Below are 26,861 nucleotides of genomic sequence, written 5' to 3'. Positions count from 1 at the left end.
GGTGCCTGAGGACTGCAGGAAAGCCAGTGTCACTCCAGTCTTCAAAAAGGGCAAGAAGGAGGATCCAGGAAAATACAGGCCAGTCAGCCTCACCTCCATCCCTGGGAAGATGATGGAACAGCTTTTCCTAGATGTCATCTTGAAGCATGTAGAGGAAAAGGTTATCAGGAATAGTCAACATGGATTCATCAAGGGGAAATCATGCCTGACCAACATGACAGCCTTCTACAGTGGAAGGACTGGCTGGGTAGATGAGGGGAGGGCAGTGGATGTTGTTGTCCCTTATAGGTAAGCTCAGGAAGTGTGGGTGAGATGAGTGGACAGCAAGGTGCATTGAGAACTGGCAGAATGGCAGAGCTCAGAGGGCTGTGATCAGCAGCACAGAGTCTAACTGGAGGCCTGTAGCTCACGGTGTTCCCCAGGGGTCAGTACTGGGTCCAGTCTTGTTTAGTTTACTCATCAATACCCTGGATGAAGGGACAGTGTCCCCTCAGCACGTTTGCTGGTGGTACAGAACTGGGAGCAGTGGCTGAGACCCCAGCAGGCTGCGCTGCCATTCAGCGAGACCTGGACAAGCTGGGGAGCTGGGCGGAGAGGGACCTCATGAAGTTCAACAAAGGCAAGTGTAGGGTCCTGCACCTGGGGAGGAATAACCCCACGCACCAGTACAGGCTGGGGCTGGCCTGCTGGAAGGCAGCTCTGCAGAGAAGGACCTGGGAGTTCTGGTGGACAGCAAGGTGGCCATGAGCCAGCAGTGTGCCCTGGTGGCCAAGAAGGCCAATGGGTCCCTGGGGTACATTGGGAGGACTGTGGCCAGCAGGTGGAGGGAGGTGATCCTCCCCCTTTACTCTGTCCCGGTGAGGCCATATCTGGGGTGCTGTGGCCAGTGCTGGGCTCCTCAGCTCAAGAGAGACTGGGAGCTACTGAGGAAGGTCCAGTGGACGGTTACAAAGATGCTTAGGGGACTGGAGCATCTCCCTTATGAGGAAAGGCTGAGAGAGCTGGGCCTGTTTAGCCTGGAGAAGACAAGACTGAGAGGGGACCTTACCAATGTCTACAAATATCCTAAGGGAAAGTGTCAAGAGGATGGGGCCAGGCTCTTTTCAGTGGTGCCAATTGACAGGACAGGGGGCAACGCACATGAACTGCAACACATGAAGTTCCATCTGAACATGAGGAAAAACTCTTCTTTGAGGGTGACAGACCACTGGAACAGGCTGCCCAGAGATAATGTGGAGTCTCCTTCCGTGGAGACATTCAAAACCCACCTGGATGTGACTGTGCAACCTGCTCCAGGTGAACCTGCTTTAGCAGGGGGTTGGGCTAGATGATCTCCAGAGGTCCCTTCCAATCTTGACCATTCTGTGATTCTGTGAATCCTGGTATAGCAAAGGTAACAACGAAGTGGAGAAAGCAGTCCTCAACAGAGTGTCCACTTAGTCTTTGGAAAGAAGTGCAATAATCTCCTTGTTTTATAAGGGTAAGAATGAATGTTACAGTCCATTGCAATACAGTAATATTTGTTAGAGCAACTGCCATTACCAGACCTGGACAGTTTACACCTAAGACAGTGAGGAATTCCCTGCTCTGTTGTTGGTCATTTTTAATTAAAATTTTGAGTATCAGGGGTATAACGCTTTTGCCCAATATTAAAAAAACAGCTTGATGACCAAGTTCTTTGCTCAGCCCGACTTCTGAAAGGAAAACCAACACAAGAGTTAATGAATACAGAAATAAAGGCGAATTATATATTTAGGGAAGTGGGAAAAAACCCATCTTTTCAAATATTGCTTATTTCATCCTTTCTCAAGATTACAGCTTTTGTATTGAGCTTCATACATGTGATTAAGAGTCAGTAACAGACACATGAGATAAGCATACTTAAGGACTGGTTAATGACCGGATGTTTAAAGCAGTTGTCCTGTGAAAATATTTTGATTGCCTGTGAGTATTTTTAGCAGCCTGTAGGACTCAATGACATTACAGGTCTCCATATTGCTGTCACAAAAGTGAAAGCAAAACCACTAAAATGTACAGGTTATTATGGCCTATTTCTGTTACTCCTTCCTCCCTTCTCTCACTGCCTTCTCCTTCCTTCCTTCTCTACCTCTCTCCTCCCGTTTCCCTCTCACCCTTCACTCCCTTAATTCTTTCTTTCTCCCTTCCTGTTCCTTCTTCCCTCCTTCAAGAACTTCAAAGTTAGTTAAATCTGAGATTCAGAAGAAAATCTGGTTTGGGATACTGAATGTGGCCTTAAAATGAGTTCCCACATATTTTATGCAAACTTTAATACACATCACATTTTACTGCACATTTTATGACCAAATTGTTGTAATATTCACGATAAAGCTTTTGCTTCCTGCTACAGATGCTATTTACTTCACTGCCACTAATTTCAAACCCTATAGGTGTACTTAATTCCATTTAAGGAGTTCAAATCAGGCAGTAATATGGTTACGGTAAACCAGAAAAATAGAGAGTCCAGGCTGTTTATAATTACTGGTCACAGGTCAGTGATGGGTCAGTATGAAGGAAAGCCAACAATTCTCCTGTATAAAAGAAGAGGATGGATAATGAGAAGTTTACCTAGGGTTCAACTCTGACAAATTCTCTGTTCATCTTACATATGTCCTACAATTTTTTCCAGTTCAGCTACATGACATAATAAAATGCATTTATAAATAAAAATATCATGCCTGGACGAATACCTGTAGTAACATTTATGTTGCTAAAAAAAAAAGGAACAGCAATGACATAAGATTAATATTCTGCAATATGTATTACAGACATAAGGTATGTCTGCATATGGCACATAATTACATCTGAACAGCAGGTAAACAACCCAGCCAGATGATTTTAACTATTTATTTTTTTAAACATGGTGCCACTTGAGCAGGAACCTTCCCTGATACTTGGGAGAAGCAGATTATACCACCTGCTTATAGAGCAGCTACAGTTAATGTGCAACATGTTGCTAATGACTGTGCGCTGGCAGGCTGCATTTCAATTTCACCTATTTTAAAGACAGGTTGTGAAACTAATTAATTAATTATTGTCTGCAAATCATGTTGAGATTGTCAGGTGAAATCCATTATCCTGGCATGCTAGATTATTTATTACAGATTAGACGAAAAAGGAAAAAATAATTGCAGACTAGTCTGAAAGCATCAGCAGAATGTCCTAAAGATAAGAAAAGATTAGTCTACTTCATAAGTAATTATGTGCAGCTTTTCAGGAAGAAAACAAATTTAAATTTTTATGCACATTACCATATGGAGCAATACATCTGAAATAGTAAGGAAGCAATTAAAAATACCCTGCTCAAACCTCCTGTGAAGCAAACTGAAATGAAGCAGATAAGTAACTTTACAATTCTTGTAGACCCCAGTGGAGTGAATACTGAATTGGAACTAAACAAGGTATTAAACAAAATTTAATTCCTGGATCAAGTGCAGCGCTTAAAAAAAATAAAAAGAGAGGAATTACAAGTAAAACTATTACTAGTTGGAAGAGCTATGATTTCAGTAGCAATACTATGCTCTAAAATATTGTATTTATAGAAAATTATTTCAATTTTGAAACACTCTAAAAGCTTTTTAAGAGAAACCTGACAGTTTTTATTCAAAAGTGAATCTTCCCACAGATAGTGAGGCATTTGAGGGAGAAGCAAGTCAATGGATAAGGAAGGAAATTAATAGAAAAAAGTTTAAAAATTTAAAAGAAATGTTTCTTTCCTATTTATTTCTGTCAGTTGTTTGCTAAACTGGTCTTGTAGTCTCTATGTGAGCTGAATTTTGAATAACCATCTCTGTCAGACAACAACCATGTATATACAGCTTAAGAATGATCTTGGTGACACTATTTTTTTGTACATGCAGTTAACATCAGCTTTCACTGATCTGCATACAGCTCCTCAGCAAGGCCCCAGGAAAAGTATTAATCATTTACAATTTGATACTGCAATTATGCAAAATCACAGGAAAGATTATTTGGTCTTTGTGATAAAGTCAGATGAAGTAATCATTATGCTCCATCTTCAATATCTGCTAGTCTTTCCTTTTGAATTTAAAAGTTTATTTTTGATGTTTAAAAGTTTATTCAGTGTATTCACATTTTCTTAAATCAGTCCTATGCCACTTCCAGGATGCATCTGGGGAGGAGCAGACCCATGGCTGGGCTGCAGGACAGAGTTCTGTGATCCAGATTCCATTGCCACAGGCACTGTCATCCTACCGTCATGGTCTCCTCTTCTCATTTTTCTCATCTTCACAAGGATAATGTGAAGCACTCATTCATAAATGAATAAAATGAACAGTTATTCAAATAACTGAGTTACCAGCGTGCAAGTAACTGAACCCTTTATACTCAACTGAGCTAGTGACCAACATGGCAAGTTAGTAGGGTTTTATTAATGGGTAGAAGAGAAACATGTTATCACGTCTTCCATTGTACAACTTCATGTATGTGAGATCACTTCTCTTTATAGAAAATATTCCTCCTGACATGCCCTACATGCTGCTGGTTCACACCCACTCCACCCCCATTTGGGTAATGATAATCAGAGATCTAATCATGAAGCATGCTGAACACTTGCAAGAAACGCAAAGCTCCCACTGGGGCAAGGGGATTTCTTATAAAACATCACAGCAGGCACCTGGATTTAAAAATAGAGGAAATAGAAAATCAGTCTTGGGGCACCTACTGCAACTCTTCAGTAGCTTTCTTTGAGAGATTCACTGGCTATTAGTGCCAGTGAGACCCTTGCAGCCACAGAATGTTCCTGTGCTGAATAGATGTATACCTCAGGAGTATACATGCTAGCAAATGTGAGGAGTAGAGGGGAAAATTCCCTTGTTTTGCCCTTGAAAACAGAACCTGTCTAATCATAAAGAACAAAGGCAGAAACACCACTGACCAAAACATCCACAGACTTACATTAAGCCACATTCTGTTGGAAAAATTTCCTCTTGAAAAATGTGCGATGCATGCTAATAGCTTAATATGCTAGATGAGTTGTTTGAAATAAGGATGGAGATGAGAACCTCCAATATCTCTGTGGAGCGGTGAACATTTTATTCCAAGAACACTCTGTAAAATAACTGCTTTTTGTGCAAACTAGTGCCTTTCAAATAAACGTTTGTTCTTAGGAACAAACTTAGGAAGTACCTCTCTGATCTCAGGAAACATCTTCCTTTGAGTAAACTTCCCACTCCAAATTCATGGTAATAAGGCTCTCTGTACCTGACTGCTATGCATCCTGTGCATGTATGCGTACCTAGAAACCATACTTTCTGTAGCACAGTGTGTACACATGCATGTAGAGGATTGCACACACATGCACACACGCTGACTGAAAAAGAAATATTCTAGTATTTGCCTCTTTCCTTTAGATAAAAAATTTCAGACCAGCACCATACTGACAAAAGTGTGGAAAAAACTGCATTATTTTCAGATGTAATAACAGGACAGCTTTTATCCTTTTTTCTTGCTCACTTAAAAATGTATGTATCTTTTGTTGTTCTTCAGTCTTTCCTTATAATTCTGAACCTGCTCTCAGGTGTGGTGCAGGCCACACTCACTAGAGAGAGCAGGTGCAGCTGACAGGAAGGAATCTTCCAGGGAGTTTACAATTTTTGGTCAACTGTGGCCAGTAGTTGGTAATTAAAAGATACTCCAGTTTCTTATCAATCATAAAAAATACAATATACATCATCTTAATTGACACAGGAACAATTTTTGCAATGAAACAGGAGCCAGGTATGCAACAGGTAAGCCTTTCATGACATTTATGTGGGTGACCAAGCATTTGCTGAAATGCAATCTAAATCAGAAACACTACTTCAAGTGAACAACAAAAAAGGTATTTTCTTGTTTCTCACAGCTGCATACAGGAATACTGTGAGAAAAAAGTAATAGCAGAACACAGTCAGATAATGGGGAAGTGAACAACTACTTTGTATTTGGATATTACTGAAATGTTTCTGGTTATCTCATGGACAATAACAAGTACACAAAAGTTTGATACAAAATATAGTTTTAAACCACCAGAAGCACCTGAGAGGGTAGATTCCAGCTTGTCTTGCAACTGTATTCATTACCCTTAGTACGTGAGTACCCTTGACTATGTACATGTCTTCACAAATCACTCTAGGCTGTTATCCATATTTTTAGATGAGGAGTCTGTTCTGAAGGAATTTATAAACAAGTCTTCCATATGCTAGACCAATGTTTTTAATCAAAAGACTTTCAGGTTCAGCAAAAATAAAAGGATACAAAGAATAACAATCTTTTTAAAGGATGGAAAAGGTCTTTGAATCAATACAAATGCATGACCTAGCAAAGTATGTGAATCTTTCCAAAAAAGCAATTTAGCTAGTTTTAGAAGATATTAATGTAGAAATATATTTTTAATAGACTAATGTTATTTATGGCCTTCCAAAGCATCCATGACATAACTAAAAAAATTAAAACTTACTGAAGTCTGCTACTTCTCTATTATGAAAGTCTTAGAAAAAATACTGAAAAAAATAAGCAGCTTTTACAATTCCTCTTAAATTACTTCCAATAACACTTATATACAGAAAGCTTTTCATATGTAAAGTGCAAACCATTTAATAAATGTGGGAATAACATTTTTATTATTATTATTATAATTATTGCATCTATTTTTATCTGGGAAACTGAAAATATATAGGGTGTATATGTGTGTGTGTGCACATGCAAGTCACACTGCTGGGTGTGCAGGGACATTGCAGTCACCCCATTGCTAATTATTTTTGTTACTGTCACATTAATGTGATGCTTTGGGAAGGCAAAAATGCCCTGCTCCTTAGGAATCTCCTCACTGCACTTGACTGTGCCATGCAAACAGATCCTCAGAGGCTAATGGCCTGTATTTACAAAGATGCTGTGCATCCCAGAGTCCCTCTGAAAGCAACCCCTGCAGCTACACAGCAGCTCAAGCCTCACCTCGCCCTCCAGTCCTGCATTTAAAATTCTCTGCACCTTCTCTTTTGGCTGACTGTCATGTTGAGTGATGAGATACACAAACAGAAAGCTCAGGCAGTCTTGGTCTCAGCTTCAAAACGGGTTTCTTCAAGCAAATTCCATCATTCAGAGAAAAGTATACAAAAAAACAATCTGATCTCCTGAGCAATTATGAATTAGTTACCCAGAAGTGCTGACTGTAGGACTAGCACCCAAGCCTTTTAAGGTCAGATTTATTATTAGTATCAGCTCTTTGAAGATGCAACACTGTCAGCCTTGTGCTCTGGCAGGGAGTCAGATTTCATTATCATAGTGGTCCCTTCTGGTATCAAAATCTGTGAATCTCTCAGTTTTATCAAACCTCTACTGATTTTGTAGTCTGGAAATGGCTGCAAAGATGAATAGGGAGGGCCCTGAAAACTGGTAACAAATTACAAGTTTTTGAAGGATACAAACATTGATCACAGGTTCCCGTCTACCCAGCTCTTTTTCAAAACAACTTCCAATAAAATCAGACAGAAAATAATCTCTGAAAAGGAAAGCAATGACAGGGCCCATGGAGAGGACACGTGAACACAGCATATAAACGAGCAGCAGCGTATAATCAAGAAATAAAGAAGACAGTTTGATACAAAAATTCATATTCATTAACATATCAGAATCACTACTAGTCTTGGCGGGGTAGCGTGGGGGAGATCATGTCTCTGAACGAGCTCAACACTAAAGCCTTGCTGCCAGCATTTGAGGGGAATAAACCTGGAGCACTGGAAGCCTCACTGGATGCAATGCAGAAGACTCATTCCCTCCAAAATCCTGGGCACAAAGCACCAAAAAGCATGCCTGAAAACGACCAAGCAAGCAAAAGCTGCAGGTGAATGACTCTCTGAAACACTAAGGAATACCTGCCAACTGGAAAACAAATGAAACATTTAATTTGAGATTTTCTTGGGTTTGCGGTTTTGAGCAAATTTGAGAAAGGAAGGAAAAAGAGGGTATAGTTTATATACATTAAAATCCTTCCCAGACAACCTGCTGACCTTCAAGAGCCAATCAAGACTTTGAAATAAATTAAAATGTCCTAAGTGAAATGCCATTCTCAATTTTCATAATGTGTTAACTTAGTTAAATATGTTAATATTTACCATGAAAGATTTTTCACATACATCATATTCATAGGTGTTCTGCATTTCAGCCTGTGTGGTGCAATATTTACTGTGGCAGCTGCTGACAGCAAGCTTTTCAATGAAGTTCCAGAGTGCATGTGTGCATATTTATTTATATAAATATTATGTAACCTGCTTATACAGATCATTTGATAATTATTTAATGTCATTTTTTTCCTTGTTTATAGGTAAAGTGATTTCCCCTACTGGGTGTATGGATTCACCAAGGAGGATGCTTTACATTTTACTGTTTTGGGCTAAAATCCCAGCCAGGCCACACATAAGCAATTTAAAAACAAAACCAGAACAGATCAATGCTTTTACTTACAAGCATTACTGTAATTGCTAAGACCTTTCTTAATAGCTGTTAAAAAACAGATATACCATGATGTGAAAATATAATTCACTACATGTTTACAGTAACTTGGCACTATATATAGGATTTAGAGTCAATGGAAGACAGTAATTTAAAAAAAAAAGTACTGTATTGTTTTTGTGTGTTACAATGCTTCCCATAATTCTGAAATTCTCTTCACTAGAGAAATAACTTAAAGCCTGGTCAAAGCAGTTTCTTGCACAATTTCAAAATTTCCAAACAGAAGAATACTTAGTGCAATTACCAGTAACATCTCCACTGTTAGGACGGCAATGCCCTTGACAGGCATTGACAAGGCTTTTGTACTTCTGTGCATTATCACGCATTTTTTTTCCTAAACTTTGTGACACATGTTCAGCCAAGACTGATCAAAGAATCTGCCCAAATTTGGTTTTACTGGGCAAGGAAAACCTGTGCTTAAACCTACGTCTATTTCTTTTTCCATGCATTATAGCATGGATCCCCATACAAACTCTATGAAAACAAGCAGCTTTGACCAAGTTCCATTTGTTTTTTTTAAAACTAGTACCTCTATGTGAACATCAGGGTGAACTGAAATGCAGCCAATAATGTTGTCCTTCCTTCTTTAAATCAAGACAGAGAGATATCTATATTTGGAATTAAAATACCAGAACTTTTTGTTACTCACTCAGTACAGTATTTCCACAACAGATAATGCTATATAACTGTGCTGCCGGAATACCGCAGTCAAGGTACTTCGCTGGAAATCCCCCAATATCTTTAAACACCTAGCTTTTTGTGTTCTTTTTAAAGTAATTAAATTCTATGGAAAAAAGTCTCTCAAAGATCATCTCCTAATGCTGATTTCAGATACACTACTCAGCTTTGTAACTTCAATGCCTGCTCTTACAATACTATTATTTGTTTTAGAAATTAAATATTTTCCCTTTTCTAAATATCTGTATTTCTGTTACATGTAGTCTAATACCTTGAAAATGGACAGCTAGGTTATGAACAGAGTAACACATTAAACTGAAATGCTTTCTTCTTCCACTTCATAGCTCAAGAAGGACTATGTTGTATAATTAAATGCAGCGAGTCACCTCCTCAGATAGTATAAGCAATGTCACTCCATAGGATTTAGCAGATTATGAAATTCTGATCCCCAGGATTTTTTGAAACACTGCTAACAAAGTTCAAATTAAGCATGTCTATCTGTGTACACACAATCTTGTATCAGCAGTGTCATAACTGTCCATGAAACTATTTCTCAAGGTGTTTTTTTATTTTTTTAAATTTAAGAATATGCAGCATTTAAAAAACAAAATACATAAACTATTTTGGACAGTACTACCATAATAACTAAATTCCAGATGTTCACTTCTTACTGTATTTTCTTCCTTTTTGTTTGCTTGCATGCCAGCATGCATGAAAAAGTGCACGTGTGCTTCTAATATGTATTTTGCAACCATTTCAAAAGCCTTAGAGTACAAATTGAGAAACTTCTCTATGGAATTTTCCCTGCCTGTATATGAGCTCAGTAAAGCACGTGTAATGTAGCAGAATATAATGAAGCCTCTATCCCCAGTACAAACTCTTAAGGTCTGCTAGGAGAGGACTCAGTTACTTTGGTTGAGGCCAGTTATACAAAGTTAGAGAAAAAAAATGTTCTTTGATAAGACATTCTATATTGGCAAAAACTATTCTTGTTCTTTATGCATCAACATGATAAATTAGTCTGGCTCTTGAATTTCTTTTTAAGGGACCAGCCTGCCTTCTATAACATTCATATGTGCATCCCTTCCTTTGGGTTAGACTTCTGTGGGACCTGGGCCTGCGCATGCATGATGGGATCAGTAAAGGAGAACTGAGTAGTGGAATAGCATCTGCAGAAGGGAAAGCCTTCCACTGGTTTCAATGCCTTGCTTGGGTTTCAGATATTCAGTTACTCAACACAGGTTTTATTTAGAATAAAAAATAATTACTGTTGCATTCTGCTTGGACATATATTACTCTTGTTTTAGTTGTTCACAGTGGATGCAACCAACTGAAGATACATGCTCATTTTGTACTACAAGTGTTCTGTGGTGTGACTTAAGAGAGAAAGAAATCAGATTCTTAATGATACATGGTCATATCCCTAGGCATCAACCCTGCAAACACATATGCATGTTAAGTTAATGGAGCCTCTCGTGTACACAAATTAAAAGTATTTAAATCCTCTCAGGATTAGGGATCTAATTTTGTTTGAAGAAGAACAAGCGTATTCTTTGAGCAGGTATTATATTTTTCCCTCTCTGCCCTTTACTAAATACCTAAAAAATTCTTCTCAAGTTTTGTTGGATGTATTGTTAGACAAAATGAGATGAGAATCAATTGTGTATACAAGTCATTTTTGTAATTAAATAGCCTATTGTAATTTCTGATACACAAATGTTCTATCTCTAAACTGCATCCTTGCTGCCAAAAACTTCAGTTTATTGCAAAATAAAACAAAGGGTAAATATGAAAGTCCTATTCAGATAATATATCTCCCCTAATATTTAATCTATTAAACCAGGGGTCCTCAAACTACAGCCCGCGGGCCAGATACAGCCCCCAGGGTCCTCAATCCAGCCCCCGGTATTTACAGAACCCCCCCGCCGGGGGTTGGGAGGGGAAACCAAGCAGCCGCAGATGACTGCCTGCCACTTCATCCGCGTGCCGGCCCCCTGGTTAAAAAGTTTGAGGACCCCTGTATTAGACCTACAGTTGATAATAAATACCAGAAACCTGCCAATAAAACTGAGTGATTTGACTAGCAATTCAAAAGCATTGCTGTATTTCTAATATCATGACAGTGTTTTACTACTTCTTACTGGGAGACACAGAACAGGGAAAAGACTCAAATCCTCTATACAAGCACTTGCTTCAGGTGTGCTGACTGGCATCCTCCAGGGCACCCAGGTTTCTTTATTGACCTAAGAGGGAGCTCACATTCCCAGATGTCACACCTGGAACTTCATTCAGGGAAGATGCCAAAAGTACCTAGAGCAGGCATAAATGCTCACCTCTGGCTCAGGTGCACAATGAAAGAAGGGAGGGCTGTCCCAGGGGAAGAGCTGGAGTTGGGGGTGAAGTGGGGGGAAGGAAAGAAGATCTACCACTGAAATGTATAGGTTTCTAACCGTATGATTAGTATGGTTACTTCAGGGTGTGACAGCAGAATATGCCTGCAGAGGTGACTGCATATTACAGACATCATGCACAACTTTCGCACCTTACTTCCATCCATCTGATACCGATTCTCATGGAGTTACTTTTGATTGACACACAATAGCACAGAGCAGAGCCCAGACAAATCAAACATTGGTCCATCTGCATTTGCCTTAAGCTGTTCCCTCCACATAACACTGTAAGACTTAGAGTAATCCAAAGCTGCCAGCATCCTCATCCTGGGTGCAGACTCCAGAGTGTTATGGTCCCTCAGGAGGTCTAAGCAGCATTTAGTTGCTGCACTGGTTCTAACAGGAAGCCTTCCAGCAACTGAAAGGACTAGTGAAGACCCCTGCTTCTCTGACATGCCTCCTTCCCAATTCCCAAGAACAGCATGTCTTTTTCTTCCTTTTCTTCCTCCAGAAAGCACTTGGAGCCCTGGCTTTGCAAGGCTCTGATGTTTACACAGAAGAGCTTCCTGGCCTCTCAATTGCTTCCTGCAAAGACACCGTTTAACTTCTCTGAACTTCAAGTCAAAGTACTGAGCCTTGGGACAGAAATCCTGATCACAGCACTTCAGATCTGGACTGCACTTCCATCATTAAATTTAACTTATGCATAAGAAATCAAATCATCTGACTAATCAGATTTCTGGCACAAGTGGCTTACTGTCATACAATATGCCCAGAATTCCTGAACAAAATAGATGATGATATTACTGCAATCATATAGTGCATCATAAAATCTATCATAAAATATGATATTACTTGTGATCATATACATAAATGTTATACATATATGTTAAAACATAAAATAAGGTTATAGCAAACAAATAAATAGAAGAATCAGTCATAATTCCCAGTTTCATCTCTATGCTTAGTTTTCTCATTTTAAAAGTACCTCCTCTGGGCAAAATAATACAGTTTTTGTTAAATTTTAAAGCAGCTTTTACAATTACATACTACTGTAAAAGCTGGATCTGTTGATGGTTGATATTTTTAGGCCAATCTTCATCAAACACAGGTTATCAAACAGATACTGTGCAGCCACATATACCTGCCTATTATTTAAAAGAAAACCACACCCCTGACAGTGACTTTTCAGGCAATTATTGCATGCCTGTGCATTAGGCAGTGCCAAGAAATCATTAGAACAGCAAATAGCTTCAGATATTATTGTGCTCTGTCACGCTGGACAGAAACCTGCTTGCTTTGACACGCGGTATTCCCCTGGCATTTGAGGGAAATCAGATTTGTGGGCTGACACTATAACTTCTGTTTGCTGCCTCGGATGTCTCTGATCAGGAGGTACAGCTCTCTACAGGTACAGAAGTGAATTCTGCACAGCTTAAAAAAGGCTGTCCCTTGGTGGACATTTCTTGGGAAAGGTCCCACAGAAAATCAGCAGGCACTTGCTCTTCTTCTGGGCTAGTGATTTCATCTCATCCTCATTACTATTTCTGGCTCATTGAGCATCAAAAACCTGGCAGGAGAACACTAACTACAATACCTTCTGTGGGCTCATGCCACTCAGAATCACCTGAATTAGGAGGTGGTGTCTAGTGCTTTACCTAGTGCTTGAGCCATAAAGGCCGTTTATTGAGCTGAAGTGTAGCCTGCTTGGCAAAGAGTGCTTGCAGCTCCAGGAAACAGCATGAAAATAAGGCTGAGATGTTTTATCTGCCCTTTGAACTGGAGGCACACCCACCTGGCTACCTGAACACACAACCCTGTGCTACTGTTTGAGCCCAACTGCTAAGTGGATGAAGCAGATATCAAAGTTTTCTTTTCATCTCTAAGAGATATGGTGCATAAGTTCTCATATTTTCCTATCGCACAGCTTCATCTCTTACAGCAGGATCGCTGACAGAAGTGAGAAGGCCTGAGGAAATCTGGTGCTGCAGTTAGCAACCCCCCCTGGATAAAAGATGCACCGCAGACATTTTCTGAAGGCAGCTTCATGCCCACACACCTTGCTGGGGAGAGCAAGGGTCACCATAGACTCTGTTTTTGAGGAATCTGTTCTGGTTCCCTCATGTCTTACATCTTCTGGGCAGTCAGTGCAAGCACTCCAGACCAAGAGACAGAACTGGTTAAAATAATCTGCTCTTAACTAAGGTATGAGAACACCTTGTGTATGTCTCAAAGACACACCCTCTTTATCTGAAGATAAGAAAGGACTTATGCTTTTACAAATATTTTTGAAAAGTAAGCACTACAAAGCTACAGTTATATACCAATGCAAACTTTTTTTGAGAAGCACTGATGTTCCCCAGAAATTAGTTTTTATAACTATAACACTAAATGCATGCCTATAATTTTTTTACCAATTAAACCCACAAAGTCAGGAAAAAAAAACTTGTTATCTGGTCCCTAGCTGCTCTGAGTACTATCTGCTAATGTATAATACTCTCAGGCTGCTGGTTTATAACTGTATCTCTTTGCGAATTGTGATATAATTTGATGCCTTTGTGGCTTAGTATTCTCATCTATAAAACTGAACACACTACGGTCGTTTTCTTTGATGGCTAAGGATGAAGGAAATCAATAAATTCTGAATCTACTGTTTATACTGCGGTAGCGGTATGTCTGTACTGGCTGGCACCAATCAGGAAAACTAAGACACCGGTTAACTATATGATATACAGACACACAGCAAAACATTATGATGCTCACCATTTCAGAAAACAAACACAGAGGATATGGGAAAAGATGACAAACAAAGGCAAGGGAAGCAAAGATGGTAGTTTGGTTGCTTCCACTTCTATATTTACAATGTAAAAAGCACTACTGTAAATTCAACTGACTTACTGATCACTGGACTGTATACTGCAAAATTATTAACTTTGTTGATCAAGCAAGCCATAGCCAGATCTTGCAACTGTTTTTTTGAACAGCTCTGTTGAGGTGGGTCATTGTATGGGTGTCTGCAGATCCTACTATAGAGTAGCAAGTTCAATGTCAGTTACACCCTGTTCCTGTTGCAATGTCCATTGCTTCTTTCCTCCCAAAGGACAATTATGGTAGGATTTTAAAGACTAAAAGCTCTCTGAGGTCTCAGGTATGCTGACAAAAAGCAGCATTTTTGAAAATGTGGAATTTAACTTTTATTGTACAAATAGCACCTCTCTATTAGAAAATTGTTGCAGACGTACTTTATCAACAAGGTAAAAGGAAAGGCACGGTTGCACTGGTATCAATGGCAAGGTCTGCACTTCTTTTAGAAGTAAATACTAAAATGTACTTTGACTTCTTTTACCACCTGCACTAGAATACTTGCAGTACTCCTTGGGAAAAATAACACAGCATTAAGCAAATTGTTCTGAAATAATTACAAGTGAAGTAGATACGTGTACTCTGACCTGATATATGAGGAAACTTAATACACATAACTTGGTGGCCTTCAATTCAGTCCCTCCAAAGAGCAGCATGGGAATTTCTGAACCTGCAGCTCTCCTTGGATTTTTGTTTTGATCCATGTCAGCAGTTTTCCACTTTCCATGTACCTTCTATCAAACCGTATTACACAAATACTGCTGAGGTATTGCAGGCATCTGTATACCGAGATATTCTCATTTAAAATTCTATCATCACAGATAGTATAATATTTTAGTTTCCAAATTCTGATACATAACAAACAAATCTAAAGCTTAAAATCACCCAAAATGTGTCCCCCAACCCTCAAAACATCATTGGCTATGTTGGAAAGCTAGGAGAGATCAGAAGCTATGCTCAAACTGCAAGAGATGAGAAAAGGCCTATGGCAACACGAATGTGAAGTGGTTAAGCCTATAATTCTTCAAGGTGATTGATCCCTGACTGAAAAAAAATAGAAAAACCCAGCTCTCTTGAGGATAGGAATTCAGAAGAACAAAAATAGCACTTCAACATTTCAGGTTTTTTTGACAAGCAAGACAAGGAGAGGGATGAAACCCAACTACACTGGACAGGGCACTGAAAGAAGCATTCTGCCTCGGCAAAATTATTTTACATCAATTGTTTTGTATTTATATCATATTTTGACCCATAATTGCTTCAGTATATTGTAGTACAAAGTTATTGTTGAATATGAAAAAGAACATTTTAACCTACTGAATGTGAAAAAAGCATAAATTACTATTTAATAGCACTTTTGTTTTGACTGACAAAGATCTATGTCAACAAAAGAAAAGATTTTAATGAAAAAATATTGGTACAAAGCATATGTGTATGCTTACTTCTTACATATATGTGAATGAGATAGACGTTAATAAAAAATACAGCTGCCTGTGAGATCTGGCCTTTAATTTTTCCTACTTAATTTTTAAATCCATCACAGAGGTGTGGTATTTTGATAACACGATACCCATTGATGGTGGTCCTCTCTGTCTGCATTATAAGTGCACTGCTGTGTCTGCTCTGGGACTACCCTTACATGTAGGGAGTGGGAGGGCAGAGGGAGAAGGGGACAGGCAAGTAAAATTGTGTAAAGAATCCAATAGCAAATCCAAGCAGAAAAAATACCTGAAATAATTACTTGTTGTACATATGCATGGCTGCCATGCTGGTTTTCAGCTAACAGGAAGTCATTTAACAGAAGGTGAGTGGAAATGACTGATGAATGCAGCACCCTTCAGCATAGCAGCTGAACCAAAAACACCTGCTGAAAACCTTGGGGGGTAGAATATTTTGGCAGGGAAAATGTTGCCTATATGTCTTCAGCTGGGAACTGAGTCTTTCTGTTTCACTCTAAGCTTGAAAAAGATATCCACTGTTTATCACTCTACAGAAAATATAGAAAACTTTTGAGTGGGATGATTATTGCACTTATCTATTCTTTCTCCCTGAATTCAGCAGACTGTTCTAGCTTTTACAAACAAAAAAATGCAGCCCCTTTCTCTCATCTGCTTGGACTGCTGCAATTAATGAGCTAAGACAAGCATTGCCACAAGCAGGATTCATTACCATTATTCCAGTCTGTATTCAAATCATATTTAAAACAGTTGGCAAAGAGCATTGTTGAGAGAGTAAAAAAAGATTGCTCAACACACCCATATTCTACAAGTTTCTTTCTGTACAGAAACATCACTCTTCATATAGGCATGTAAAGAATTTGATCTTCCTTCACACTAGACTGCAGCCAGAGCCAGTTTTATTATTATTATTATTATTATTGTATTATACACACAACCAAAGGAGATCAATAGTGAATAATCATTTTTTCTGTAATACATAACCTCTCACTCTTGCCTGAAGAAAAAAAAAAAAAAAAAGAAAAAAAAAAAGAAAAAAGATCAATCCAAACTACAAGAAAATGTTTTCATTTTCACACGACTGTAAAATGAGTCAATGTTTGTTTTTGTTTATTTGACTGGGTCCACTGCTCTGGAAGACAACAGAGGCATCAGATTTTGTACATAACTCCCTCACAAGAACTCAAAGAAAGTCCTTTTTGAATTACTAAGGGCCTACCTACAGTAGGTCCAGCAAGACTTAATAACAAGTTACACTCATTTACAGTGCAACTTAATTCTTTCCCAAGGGTCCAAGTTTTGCAACCCTTTCTCACATTACAAAGCTCAGTCATGAGTAATTCAGCAAAAGCAACTGCCCTTTTTGAGTTTCTGAAATGATACACTAATCATCTAAATTTTTATTTAAGCTTCTAAACAATTAACTTTTTAAAAAGTCTTACAACTATCACTGATTTTATGAACCCAGGCTTAAGACTACTAGTCTATTTGAATAAAATAAAATCAGGGAAAAGTACTGCATATTTACTGAATAGCGTGCAACTTCATACATTCCATCAGGAATCCCAAAAGTATGTCAGGGAATTCTTTCAGTTTTCTGGCTTGTGCTAGAAACCAGCAAACCTTGGGTTGTCTAAACAACATGGTTCTTTAAAAAACAGGTTTGAGTTCTCTCCAGGAAGAGCTGATCCTTATTTGGGTATCAATCTAAAAGACTCAGAGCTATGCATTCTCTCTAAAACTGTGTAGGAATGCCTCAGTGGTGGAGAGAGGAATCTAGTTAATGAAGGAAGAGAAAAACACATTGCCAGAAGGACCCTTTGGTGCTTTGTCCTGTCCTTTCCCTGTTGTCTCACCATGCCTGAAAAGATAGTACAAGCTGTTTCTTGCACACATGTGCAAGTCTCATAACTGAGAGTTTTGAGGCAACTCTTATGAAAAGTCATACAGGGAGAGGACACTTCATTACCAAAGTCTCTGTGTTGCTTTATAGTAAGAGAAGGAAGTCTCACGTTAACATGACACAGATGAGTAATCATCTTGATACCATTTCCCAGATGAATAATCTCAGCAAAAACTGCTAAACATTATCAGTTGCAGTTCAGACAACCCAGCCAGGATGAGTCAGGCTGTAGGAGCACCTCAAGCTTCAGAGAAGCCGGAAACTACCAATGATTAAAGGTAGAAACCTCCAAAACACACAAGAAATAAGGCTACTGGCTTATTTGCAAAAGTCTGTCCATCATTAAGGTCAGACAGACCTTGCAGTGCTTTTTCCCCACGTGGTTATATCAGCATCTGAAAAAGACGCGTGTCTCCCCAGTTGACACCATCATGCCAAACAGACAGGTTATGCTGACAGAGGAGGGTGGTTGCCAAGCTGTATCATTTGGAGATGAGGTCTAGTTACACCAACAGAAAACCCATTTTGTTGACATGTTAGGTTTGACCTAAGGCACTCCGCTAACGTCACACCTATGCCACTGAAGTCCTGTTGTATAGACTGCAGCGTAATGCCATCCTATGTACAATATGGTTCCCCTGCTGTAATATAAGTTCAGAAACATATATCACAAGCATGGATTCATCTCTTTAAAATGATTAGCTCGTTTTTCTAGTATTTAACAATATTGATCCTTTTCTGTAAGAAAAGCTCCATTATTACATTGCCTGTACCTACCATAAAGGTGATGTGTGCATAATTTTTACGCAGATTATGCATTTAAGAAACATTTAAGTGACAAGATTTTCTTATTACACTTTTTCATAGTCACTGGTTTTAGTCTAGTGTAGCATAGCCTTACAAATTATTTTCTTCTTTAGTCAGGAAAATCACTGTCAGCAAGCAAGTTGCTTAATGTTGTTTACAACAGGTTTTCTTAAGGTCAAAATTAACATATGTAATAATCATTTCAAGGAGTGACACTGTGATGCATCAAGCATGAAAGAGGTCAAGAGTAAGTCCACTAATAATGTCATCTAACCCTTATATATCTCCAAGTATTCAAAAGAATCTAGGTTTTAAGTGGCTGTCTCCTTCATGAATTTTTGGGCTAGTATATACATATAAATATATATCGAACGGGTTCCTTCATGGTGTGAATCAGTGCAGAAACATTCTCTGCCTTGCCCTTGTAGGAGCTGGTTTCCTACTGCTCTGAGTGTTCAGGTAGCCCAGGGAAATCAGTGCCTGAACTCAGGCACTTGGGTTTGGTGCTTAAAGCTAGGTGGTATGAATACACCCGCCTCCAACAGTCTGTATATTTTCCCAGAGAAGTTTGCTGTAATTCCCACAGATTTTGCTCAGAGCTGTAATGGTTTAATGTGATTTGCTGAAGAACTTCTTTATTCTTTACAGGTTTCTGTTTTTCATGTGTAGCCTTTTCTTACTTCCTTTGAATATTCTCATAAGGCTACAATTTCCACTACTACATAACAAAGAAACCTGCTTAATATAATTGTATTTTTATAAGTGGCTTAGCAGACGTAGGTTAGACTGTTTACAAAGTGTTTGCCTGCTGTATGTTTTAAAAACCTTACTTTACCTTATTTAGAAATCCTTCAAACTTTTCTATGCATCTGCAGACAGAAGAGGCTGAACAACACTGTGTCTTCTAGATTTAATTGCTGCTTCCTGAAGTGACCAACCCATATCACTGTATCAAAAGTGCTACAGTTGTTGCTGTTGAGGTTGTGCTGATCAACTAAACAAACCTTTCAGCTGTCAGATTTGACAATGACACATACGTAACATCCTCTTTATAAAGTGGAAACACCACAAGCACATCAGAGAGCCAATATACTATGCACTCAACCTTTTCCCAAAGGAGGCTAAGAATCATACCTAATTTTGCTCCATAGCGGTATTCAAAGGCTTAAAATGGCATTTTACAAGGTAGCACCACCAGCTGAGAGAGCCACTGGAAAGGGACTGGATCACTTGCAACCAGCCAGCTAGGCACAAAAAGCATGGCAACTAATGGAAAACAGACTTTCTTTACAGCATTTCAAGACCCTGTAGGAAAATTGAATTAGTTTTCACAATAAAGTTATCTATGCTTTTGTGGCTTCCCTTAGAGTGGATACATTGGCAGCTCAGGAGGTGCTGTTGAAAAAGATCACAGCATATCTTGGGCTAGTCACAGTCAAGACTCACTATAAACAAAAGCAAAAAACACCAAATTTTGTTCTGAAAGGCACAGCAAGGAAAAGAAGTAATTAATTCTCCTCTTCTTTGAGTGTACAGTCATTCTAGACTGTAAACTGCAGGATAAAAGGCCTAGTGATAACTCTATTATGGAAACAAATTATATGCTTTATCTAAATAGAGGAGAGACATTGTAAAAAGACATTGTCCTTCCCTTCCCCGCCCTTTCCAGTCCATTTCTATTGCGCATGTTTACATGCACGTTTCAGCCACTGAAGTGTTTATGGATGCGCTGGAGCTAGAGCCCTATCCTACCTATTTAAAGCCCATAAAGTCACACAGAACCCAATTTTTTTCACAGGGAAGACAGAACATGATGTACTTGCTAGGAATACTTCTGAAATCTTGTCAAATCTGCTTAAAAAGATAATGTCGCCCAGGGTTGAACAGAGCTGTATGCTAATACATTTTATGGTGTTGTTTTTTTTTTTTTTTAATATTGGCACTGGAAAGCAAAAAGTGGTTTGTACACACAGCACCCTGTCACTGAGGTGTAAGCCAGGTGTGCCTTAGGAAACAAGATGCAAGTACCCTTAAGTGGAAACAAGTGCATTTGGAGAAGTGTCCCTATTTCTTATAATTAGTCATTAGTCTGAAATGAAGGTAAGGTACCCACGTAAAATCTGTTTCCTTGTTGCCAAAACCTTTTTTTTGTTTGGTTTTTTTTTGTTTCTTCTGAGCTCTCTTTAATACTTTCTGACTAATTTCTGCAAGGACAGTTGGCATGCAAAATCACAAAACCAGAGACTCTCAAAGTACGTAAGTCAGGCATACACCAAGGTGTTATTTTCTTGTAACAGCAGGGTACTGTTCCAAACCAATGCATGTCCCCACTGACAGAAGAGAAACCTTAGGATATATCCTGAAGTTAGATAGAATTGTATCACTTGAGGTATACTCAGCTGAGGTCAAACAAAAGGTGTGCTGTTTATCTACAAATTCCCCATGGACTGGTCAGCATTACAGAAAAATGTTAATTATGCTTCATTAATCCCTCCAATTAATCCCTGACCCCTTGTAAATAAGGTTAGTAACATTGGTGCATGTGATACCAAGGGACTGATCTCAGTCTGGGAAAAGCTTTTCATTTCAACTGTTAGCAGCCAGATCATTTTTTACTGCCAGAAATAATAAAAAAAAATCTCTAGTAAAACAGCAACTAGATTATTATGGCCACATGGTTTTTTCAACAATATTTTTCATGTTTACCTTTCTTGCATCTCGTATCATCTTCCGAATGGTTTCCTTTATGGTGTAAGGCTGTGCTCGTGGTGGATGAAAAAGCAGATCAATATTCGTGCCACCAGAAATTCCAGGCATCAGGTAGGGCCAACCTAAGTCAAGATTTGGAGCTTCCACATCTGATTCAATGGGCCAGTAGGTTCCCGAGGAAGAGGTGTCATCAATGGCATGGTTAGAGGAATAAATTGTGTTTTGGGGAAGTTTCTGAACATTGTTCAAAATATAATCAATTTCCTCATCTGCTAGAAACTCTGAGCATCTCTCTTTGGAAAGAAATTCTTTGTAGGACTCTAAACCTCCTTCAATCAGAGCATCAATAGCTACTCGGTACCATTCTTTGTAATGAGGTTCAATATAGTTGTCTGATCTGCATTCATCATGTAAGGATGATAGCAAAGATGACGTTTCCATTTTCACAGATATTTTGTATAAAGTCTCTTAAATTTCCATTCATGAGCTGATGAAATGTATCTGTAAAGAGAGAAAAGTAAGAAAACAATCAGAATATTTGTAGAGATGCACATGCACACAGATGTTATTCAAAATACTTCTCTGGTAATGTTGCTTTACGTTTTTCTAACACCTTCCAAGAATTTAAAAATGTTTTGAAAAGGCTCAGGGATTAATATTGCGAAATGAATATTAAAGAGGTAGATAAAGAGCTGCTTCTACACAAGGCAAAACTAAACACATAATTAAGTGATTTGATGAAGTTCTCATATTAAAAGCTACAGCAGAGCTCACAAAATAGTGAAGATCTGCACCAGTAACACCAATACATACCTGACACACATTCCAATATGCTACTGTAGGTTGTGTTTCAAAACTCTCTTCATAACAACTGACAGAGTAGTGTTCAGAGAAACACTGCAGAAAGCAATTGTGTTTTCTACTTCTTGATTCATTACTCTTTCTCTGCAATGCATTTCTTTTCTCTGGCTTCTTTGAAACCACAGTCTTTCAGGTCCTTCTCCTTATCTATCTGTTCTCCCATGCTGATCTAATCCATTTGTTGCTCCCAAGCAGGACCAGCCTACCTCATTTCAGTGAGTTATGAGGAACTCCAGAAAGATTTATCCTCCCACATCTGGGATCAAACTCTGAATCAGCAATCTGATGTCTAGTTTCCACCCTACTCATTCCTTCTGCCAAAAGGAGCGGCTGCTTTAATCTTAGCTTTTTTTTTTTTTTTTTTACCTCCAAAACATTAATAATAAGTTGTTTACTGCTGATGATTTATAAATTCATTCTTACCATCTTTTTATTTCATTTAACAAGGGCTGAGAAGAATGGTTCCTGCTGTGACAATCTGGGATTTAAGACAGAGAGAGGACAAATGGCCAGCATTTCTTCCTTTATGTTAGTGCAACCCTACAGGACGCCAGCAACTCCACTGTTTGCCTAAAACCTAAACTGCAGTGAACGTCTGCACTGGGCAGGTAAGCCACACACAGAAAAAAAAAAAAAAAAAAAAAAAAAAAAAAAAGTGGTGGGGGTGGGGGGATTGTCATGAGAGTGGCATGACCATGGCTATGTAAAATAGATGATACATGGTAGCACTGTTTCATGTGTTTCAGGCTAAGGCACGAAGCTTAAGAGAAAGACAGCGCAAGTAAGAATATCCAGCAAAGGCAGAATAGTTAACAAAATAGTTACAAAAAGCATATACAAAGTATAGCTTGAAAGTTTACACTTGGCTTCCCTACAAGCCTCAGTAATAGCACACCGGTATAATAGCAAGGAATAGTCGTATAAAGTTCTAATTTCATATACTGGCATATAAATGCAACATAATTCTCTCTTCACATCAAGACCTTTCAAATATTTTTGCAAACAGTTTATCTGCTTTCCACTGTCTGTTAGGAACAGTTTAAATGTTCTTGAAAGGAAACATAAATTAGCTACATTAACCTAAAGGAATGAAACCCAAAATCTCTATACATCAATGATACTCCAAAATCCAACTAAATGTTCAATCAAACCAAGATTTCTGAGGAACTTGGGAACTCTGAGGTTAAAAAAAAAAACAAACAGGAAAGAAAAATCCAGATCTGAGGCTGGCATCAGCATGTCATATGAAATAATTCCATTTGAATCCTGTCTCTCAGCCAAGTAGCAGGGTAGATCTTCCCAGATAGGATTGCTTTCGAGCCTGGGGGAAAGGAGTGTTTCTGGCTGCTTCCAGAGTAGCTCTTTGTGGTGAACTGGAAAGCAACAAGCGAAAGGGATCCAACTGCTCTCCCCTGATCGAAAATTAAATGTATTCCCGTGACAGATATTCAGGGCTTCATTCTGCACTGCTCTCACAGGTAGAAATAAAATCTTATAAACCAGGAGGGATAGCATTACACTTTGCCCAGATGCAGATACAGCCTGTGGCATAAGGCGATGGAGAGCCGAGCACGCAGTAAAGACAAGACAGACCAATTCAAAGGTCAAACTCTTACAATGTTGTAAAATTAAAACATTCCCATCAGTGTCGCATGGAAGCAAATCATCTGGAAGAGATTCTCAAGACATTTTAGATGAAGAATGAAAAACTACTGAGAGTTCCAAATGCAGAGTCACTCAGCTGAGCTGTTCTGAAGAGTCTGAACACGCATACAGGCGACTTGACCGAGAATCTAACATTCCCCTCTTGTAGGGCCCTCCAGGACAAGTAACTAAACAGCGTGGTAAAACAGTCAGCCTTATTATGACATTTAAGACTAAATCTGATTTTACAAAGGCAAGTGAAAGATATCTCTGAATTTCTTACTACTTTGGAATGGATATACTTCTAAAATAGGTATTTTGCCACTGATTGCATATATGGTTGAGAAAGACCTAAGTGTTTATTTCAAAAGCTGCTACTTCTCACTCTTTCCTTTGAAAATAATATAAGGGAACAGAACTATACTTAATATGTAGTGTTGTGTAATATAAAATATTGAATGTTATGAACAAATAAAAGGCAAAAAATGATTGCATGTGTGTGCTGGCTCACATGCATTTTTGTTTGGTTTGGTTCTTTTGATTTGTTTTTTTTGTAATAGTATAGTACATTGTTTGACTTTTCATTGAAAACAATGTCAATGCAATAACTCATGCTTAGACTTATGCTGAAAGCAGGGTATAAATATACTGTAATCTCAGAAAGGTGAGAGTTTTAGTGCAGTTTCTTACAAATAAGAATACTTATTTTACAGTGAACATCTTTGCTGTTGATCTTTGCTTTGCAAGTGCTGTTTATAAAAGAAGCTTAAAGCACTGCAGATTTATTTAAGAAAGTAAATGTAAAATCTGTCAGCATGGAAATAAATCACAGAACAGAGGAGACAAATGAAAAAAATTCTAATTCTGGTTTTTGGTATTATAAACATCAGCATGTGATACGTTCACAAGAAGAAACAAAAGCAAACACCCAAATTAAAACAATGGCTTCAGGTGTATTTGACTAAAGCTCTAGATGTCTTGACACGGGTACTTTCTGTCTTAGAAGGTTAGAGCTATTTTGTAGGAAATGCACCTATGAAACCGATATAAATTTGGATAGAGAAGCAGAGGTTTAGACAAAATTCTGAAACAAAATTTCAGGCGCCTTCTTTACCCGTGTATAATGATTTCTGCATAATCAGCTTGATTCATCAAAGATCCTCTTCAGGACAGCAATTCTATTAGCAAGGTTGCGCAGAATGAGGCCCATCTCTGCAGGCTTCCAGAGCTTTATCAGACTTCACACACATGATCACAAATTTTACCAGCACCAGAAAAGCTGTTACTCATCCTCTAAGAAACAACCTTGGCTAAACCTGAATCTTTTGCTGAAGAACACAAATTCTGAATCCTGCAGTGATGTGATCATCTTGTCCTATTAACAACATGCTCAAACTTTTCCAGTGTCATTATCAGGAACCCGGCAGGAAGACCACTTTTTCTTTGAAAGAGAAGTAAATGTGCCTTTTCGCAGAAAGATACAGAGAGGTATCCCAGCTTCCACAAAAGCAGCTGATGACAAATGCCCACTGAAGAAAATGATGCAACATATTGCAGTGGTTCCAGAAGCACAGTCCTCCAGGCTAGAGCTAAAGAGAAGCAACTTCCCCGCCTTACTAATATTCTCAGGATTTGAAAAATTTCCTATTCAGCAGCTTCGGGGAGCAGCCTTAACCTCAGGCTCGTACAGCCGGTCCTTGGCAAAGCCCTGGCCATGGTGCTCTCCTGGGGATGTCCTTATCTCTTTTCCGACTGAAATGTGATTGCTTTGACGAGCCTCTGCATAAAGTTTCGACCTTGTCACCTGGGTTAAAGGAAATTTAAACCACGGGAAGTTCTTGTTGCAGGCCCCTCTCTCAGGTACGGTTTATGGGGCACCCACCTGAGCAACCCCGACCTGCAGCTGCACTGCGGGGCCTCAGCACCGCTCGGGGGCCGGTGTGACAGAATACACAGGCGTTTCTCGACAGCTGCTTTTCACCAACCTTTGTATTAGGGAATTGTATCAAGAATAAATAATAATTACCTACATTAATCTGTGACAGGCAATTACTTCATTATTAACGAAATTACAGTATTTTCCGTGGATGCAAAGGGCATGAAATCCGAGCGAAAAGCTACACCGCAAGCGTTCCTGCTTCTTTCTCTCGCCTTTTTTTCCCTGCTTCTAAACCAGAAAGTTAAACTTCCCAGGCAAAACGGCGGCCACCCCCCACCCCCCGCTGGCACCGCCACGTGCTCGAACACGCCTCAGCCTTGAGGACACCGCGCCAGTGTCACGCCCGGCCTCGGCGGGACCCCGGCGGGAGGCGGGGGGGGGGGGGGGCTGCGCGCGGCCCCGCGAGGGAGCGCGTCCCCGCCGCCCGCCCGCCCCGCCCGGCCCTTCTCCCGCCGCCGCCGCCCCCCAGCCGCTCGGCGCCGGCTCCCCTCGCCGCGCCGCCGCCGCCGCGTCGCGATCCCCGCGGCCCCGTGCCGTACGCCCCGCGGCGCCGAGCGGCCCTTGGCGGGGCGGGGGGCGGCCGCCCCACCCGCCCGTCCGCAGCGCGGGGTCGGCGGGCGCGCAGCCTGCCCCCGCCCCGCCCCGCCCCGCCCCGTGGGGGGGGGGGGGGCAGCAGGGGTCCCACTCACCGCGCCGGTGCCCCGCGCTGGGGTCTCGCCTCCGGAGCGGCGGGGCGGCTCGACCCAGCTGCTGCGATCGCGGCGGCGGCGAGTCAAGGCGGCGCAGGGCTCATCGCAGGTACTTCCCGTCGCTCTCGGGCGCGGTGGGTGTGGAAACCAGTTACAACATGTCAGGACGGTGTCGCACCAAACCCGCCGCCGCCGCGGGAGCGGGGCAAGGGCTTGTCTGAACTGGGGAAGCCCGGCCCTCGCGCGGAGCGAAGGGCAGCGCCTTCCCAGGGGCGCGGCGGGACCCCCGCCCCACCCCAGCCCACCCCATCCCTCCCCACCCCAGCGCAGCCCGGCCCTGCCCTGGGCAGCCGCGGGCGCCCGCGGGGCAGGGGCCGGCCCCAGCCGCGCACATGG

General features: G+C 40.2%; 1 protein-coding gene across 1 annotated transcript in view; it reads right to left on the bottom strand.

The window, feature by feature from the left end:
• FAM83B (family with sequence similarity 83 member B) overlaps positions 1-26,861 on the bottom strand; it is an 80,371-nt gene that overhangs the window by 28,400 nt on the left and 25,110 nt on the right. The window contains exon 4 of the mRNA XM_027787840.2: positions 21,330-21,833. Coding sequence (XP_027643641.1) covers positions 21,330-21,773 — 444 coding nt within the window. The 5' untranslated portion in view covers positions 21,774-21,833. The remainder of the gene's footprint in view (positions 1-21,329; positions 21,834-26,861) is intronic.

This window comes from Falco peregrinus, chromosome 7 (genome assembly GCF_023634155.1).
Source record: "Falco peregrinus isolate bFalPer1 chromosome 7, bFalPer1.pri, whole genome shotgun sequence".
Lineage (NCBI taxonomy): Eukaryota > Metazoa > Chordata > Aves > Falconiformes > Falconidae > Falco > Falco peregrinus.
Note: the sequence above shows the minus strand (reverse complement) of the source record. Positions and strands in the feature narration are given on the sequence as shown.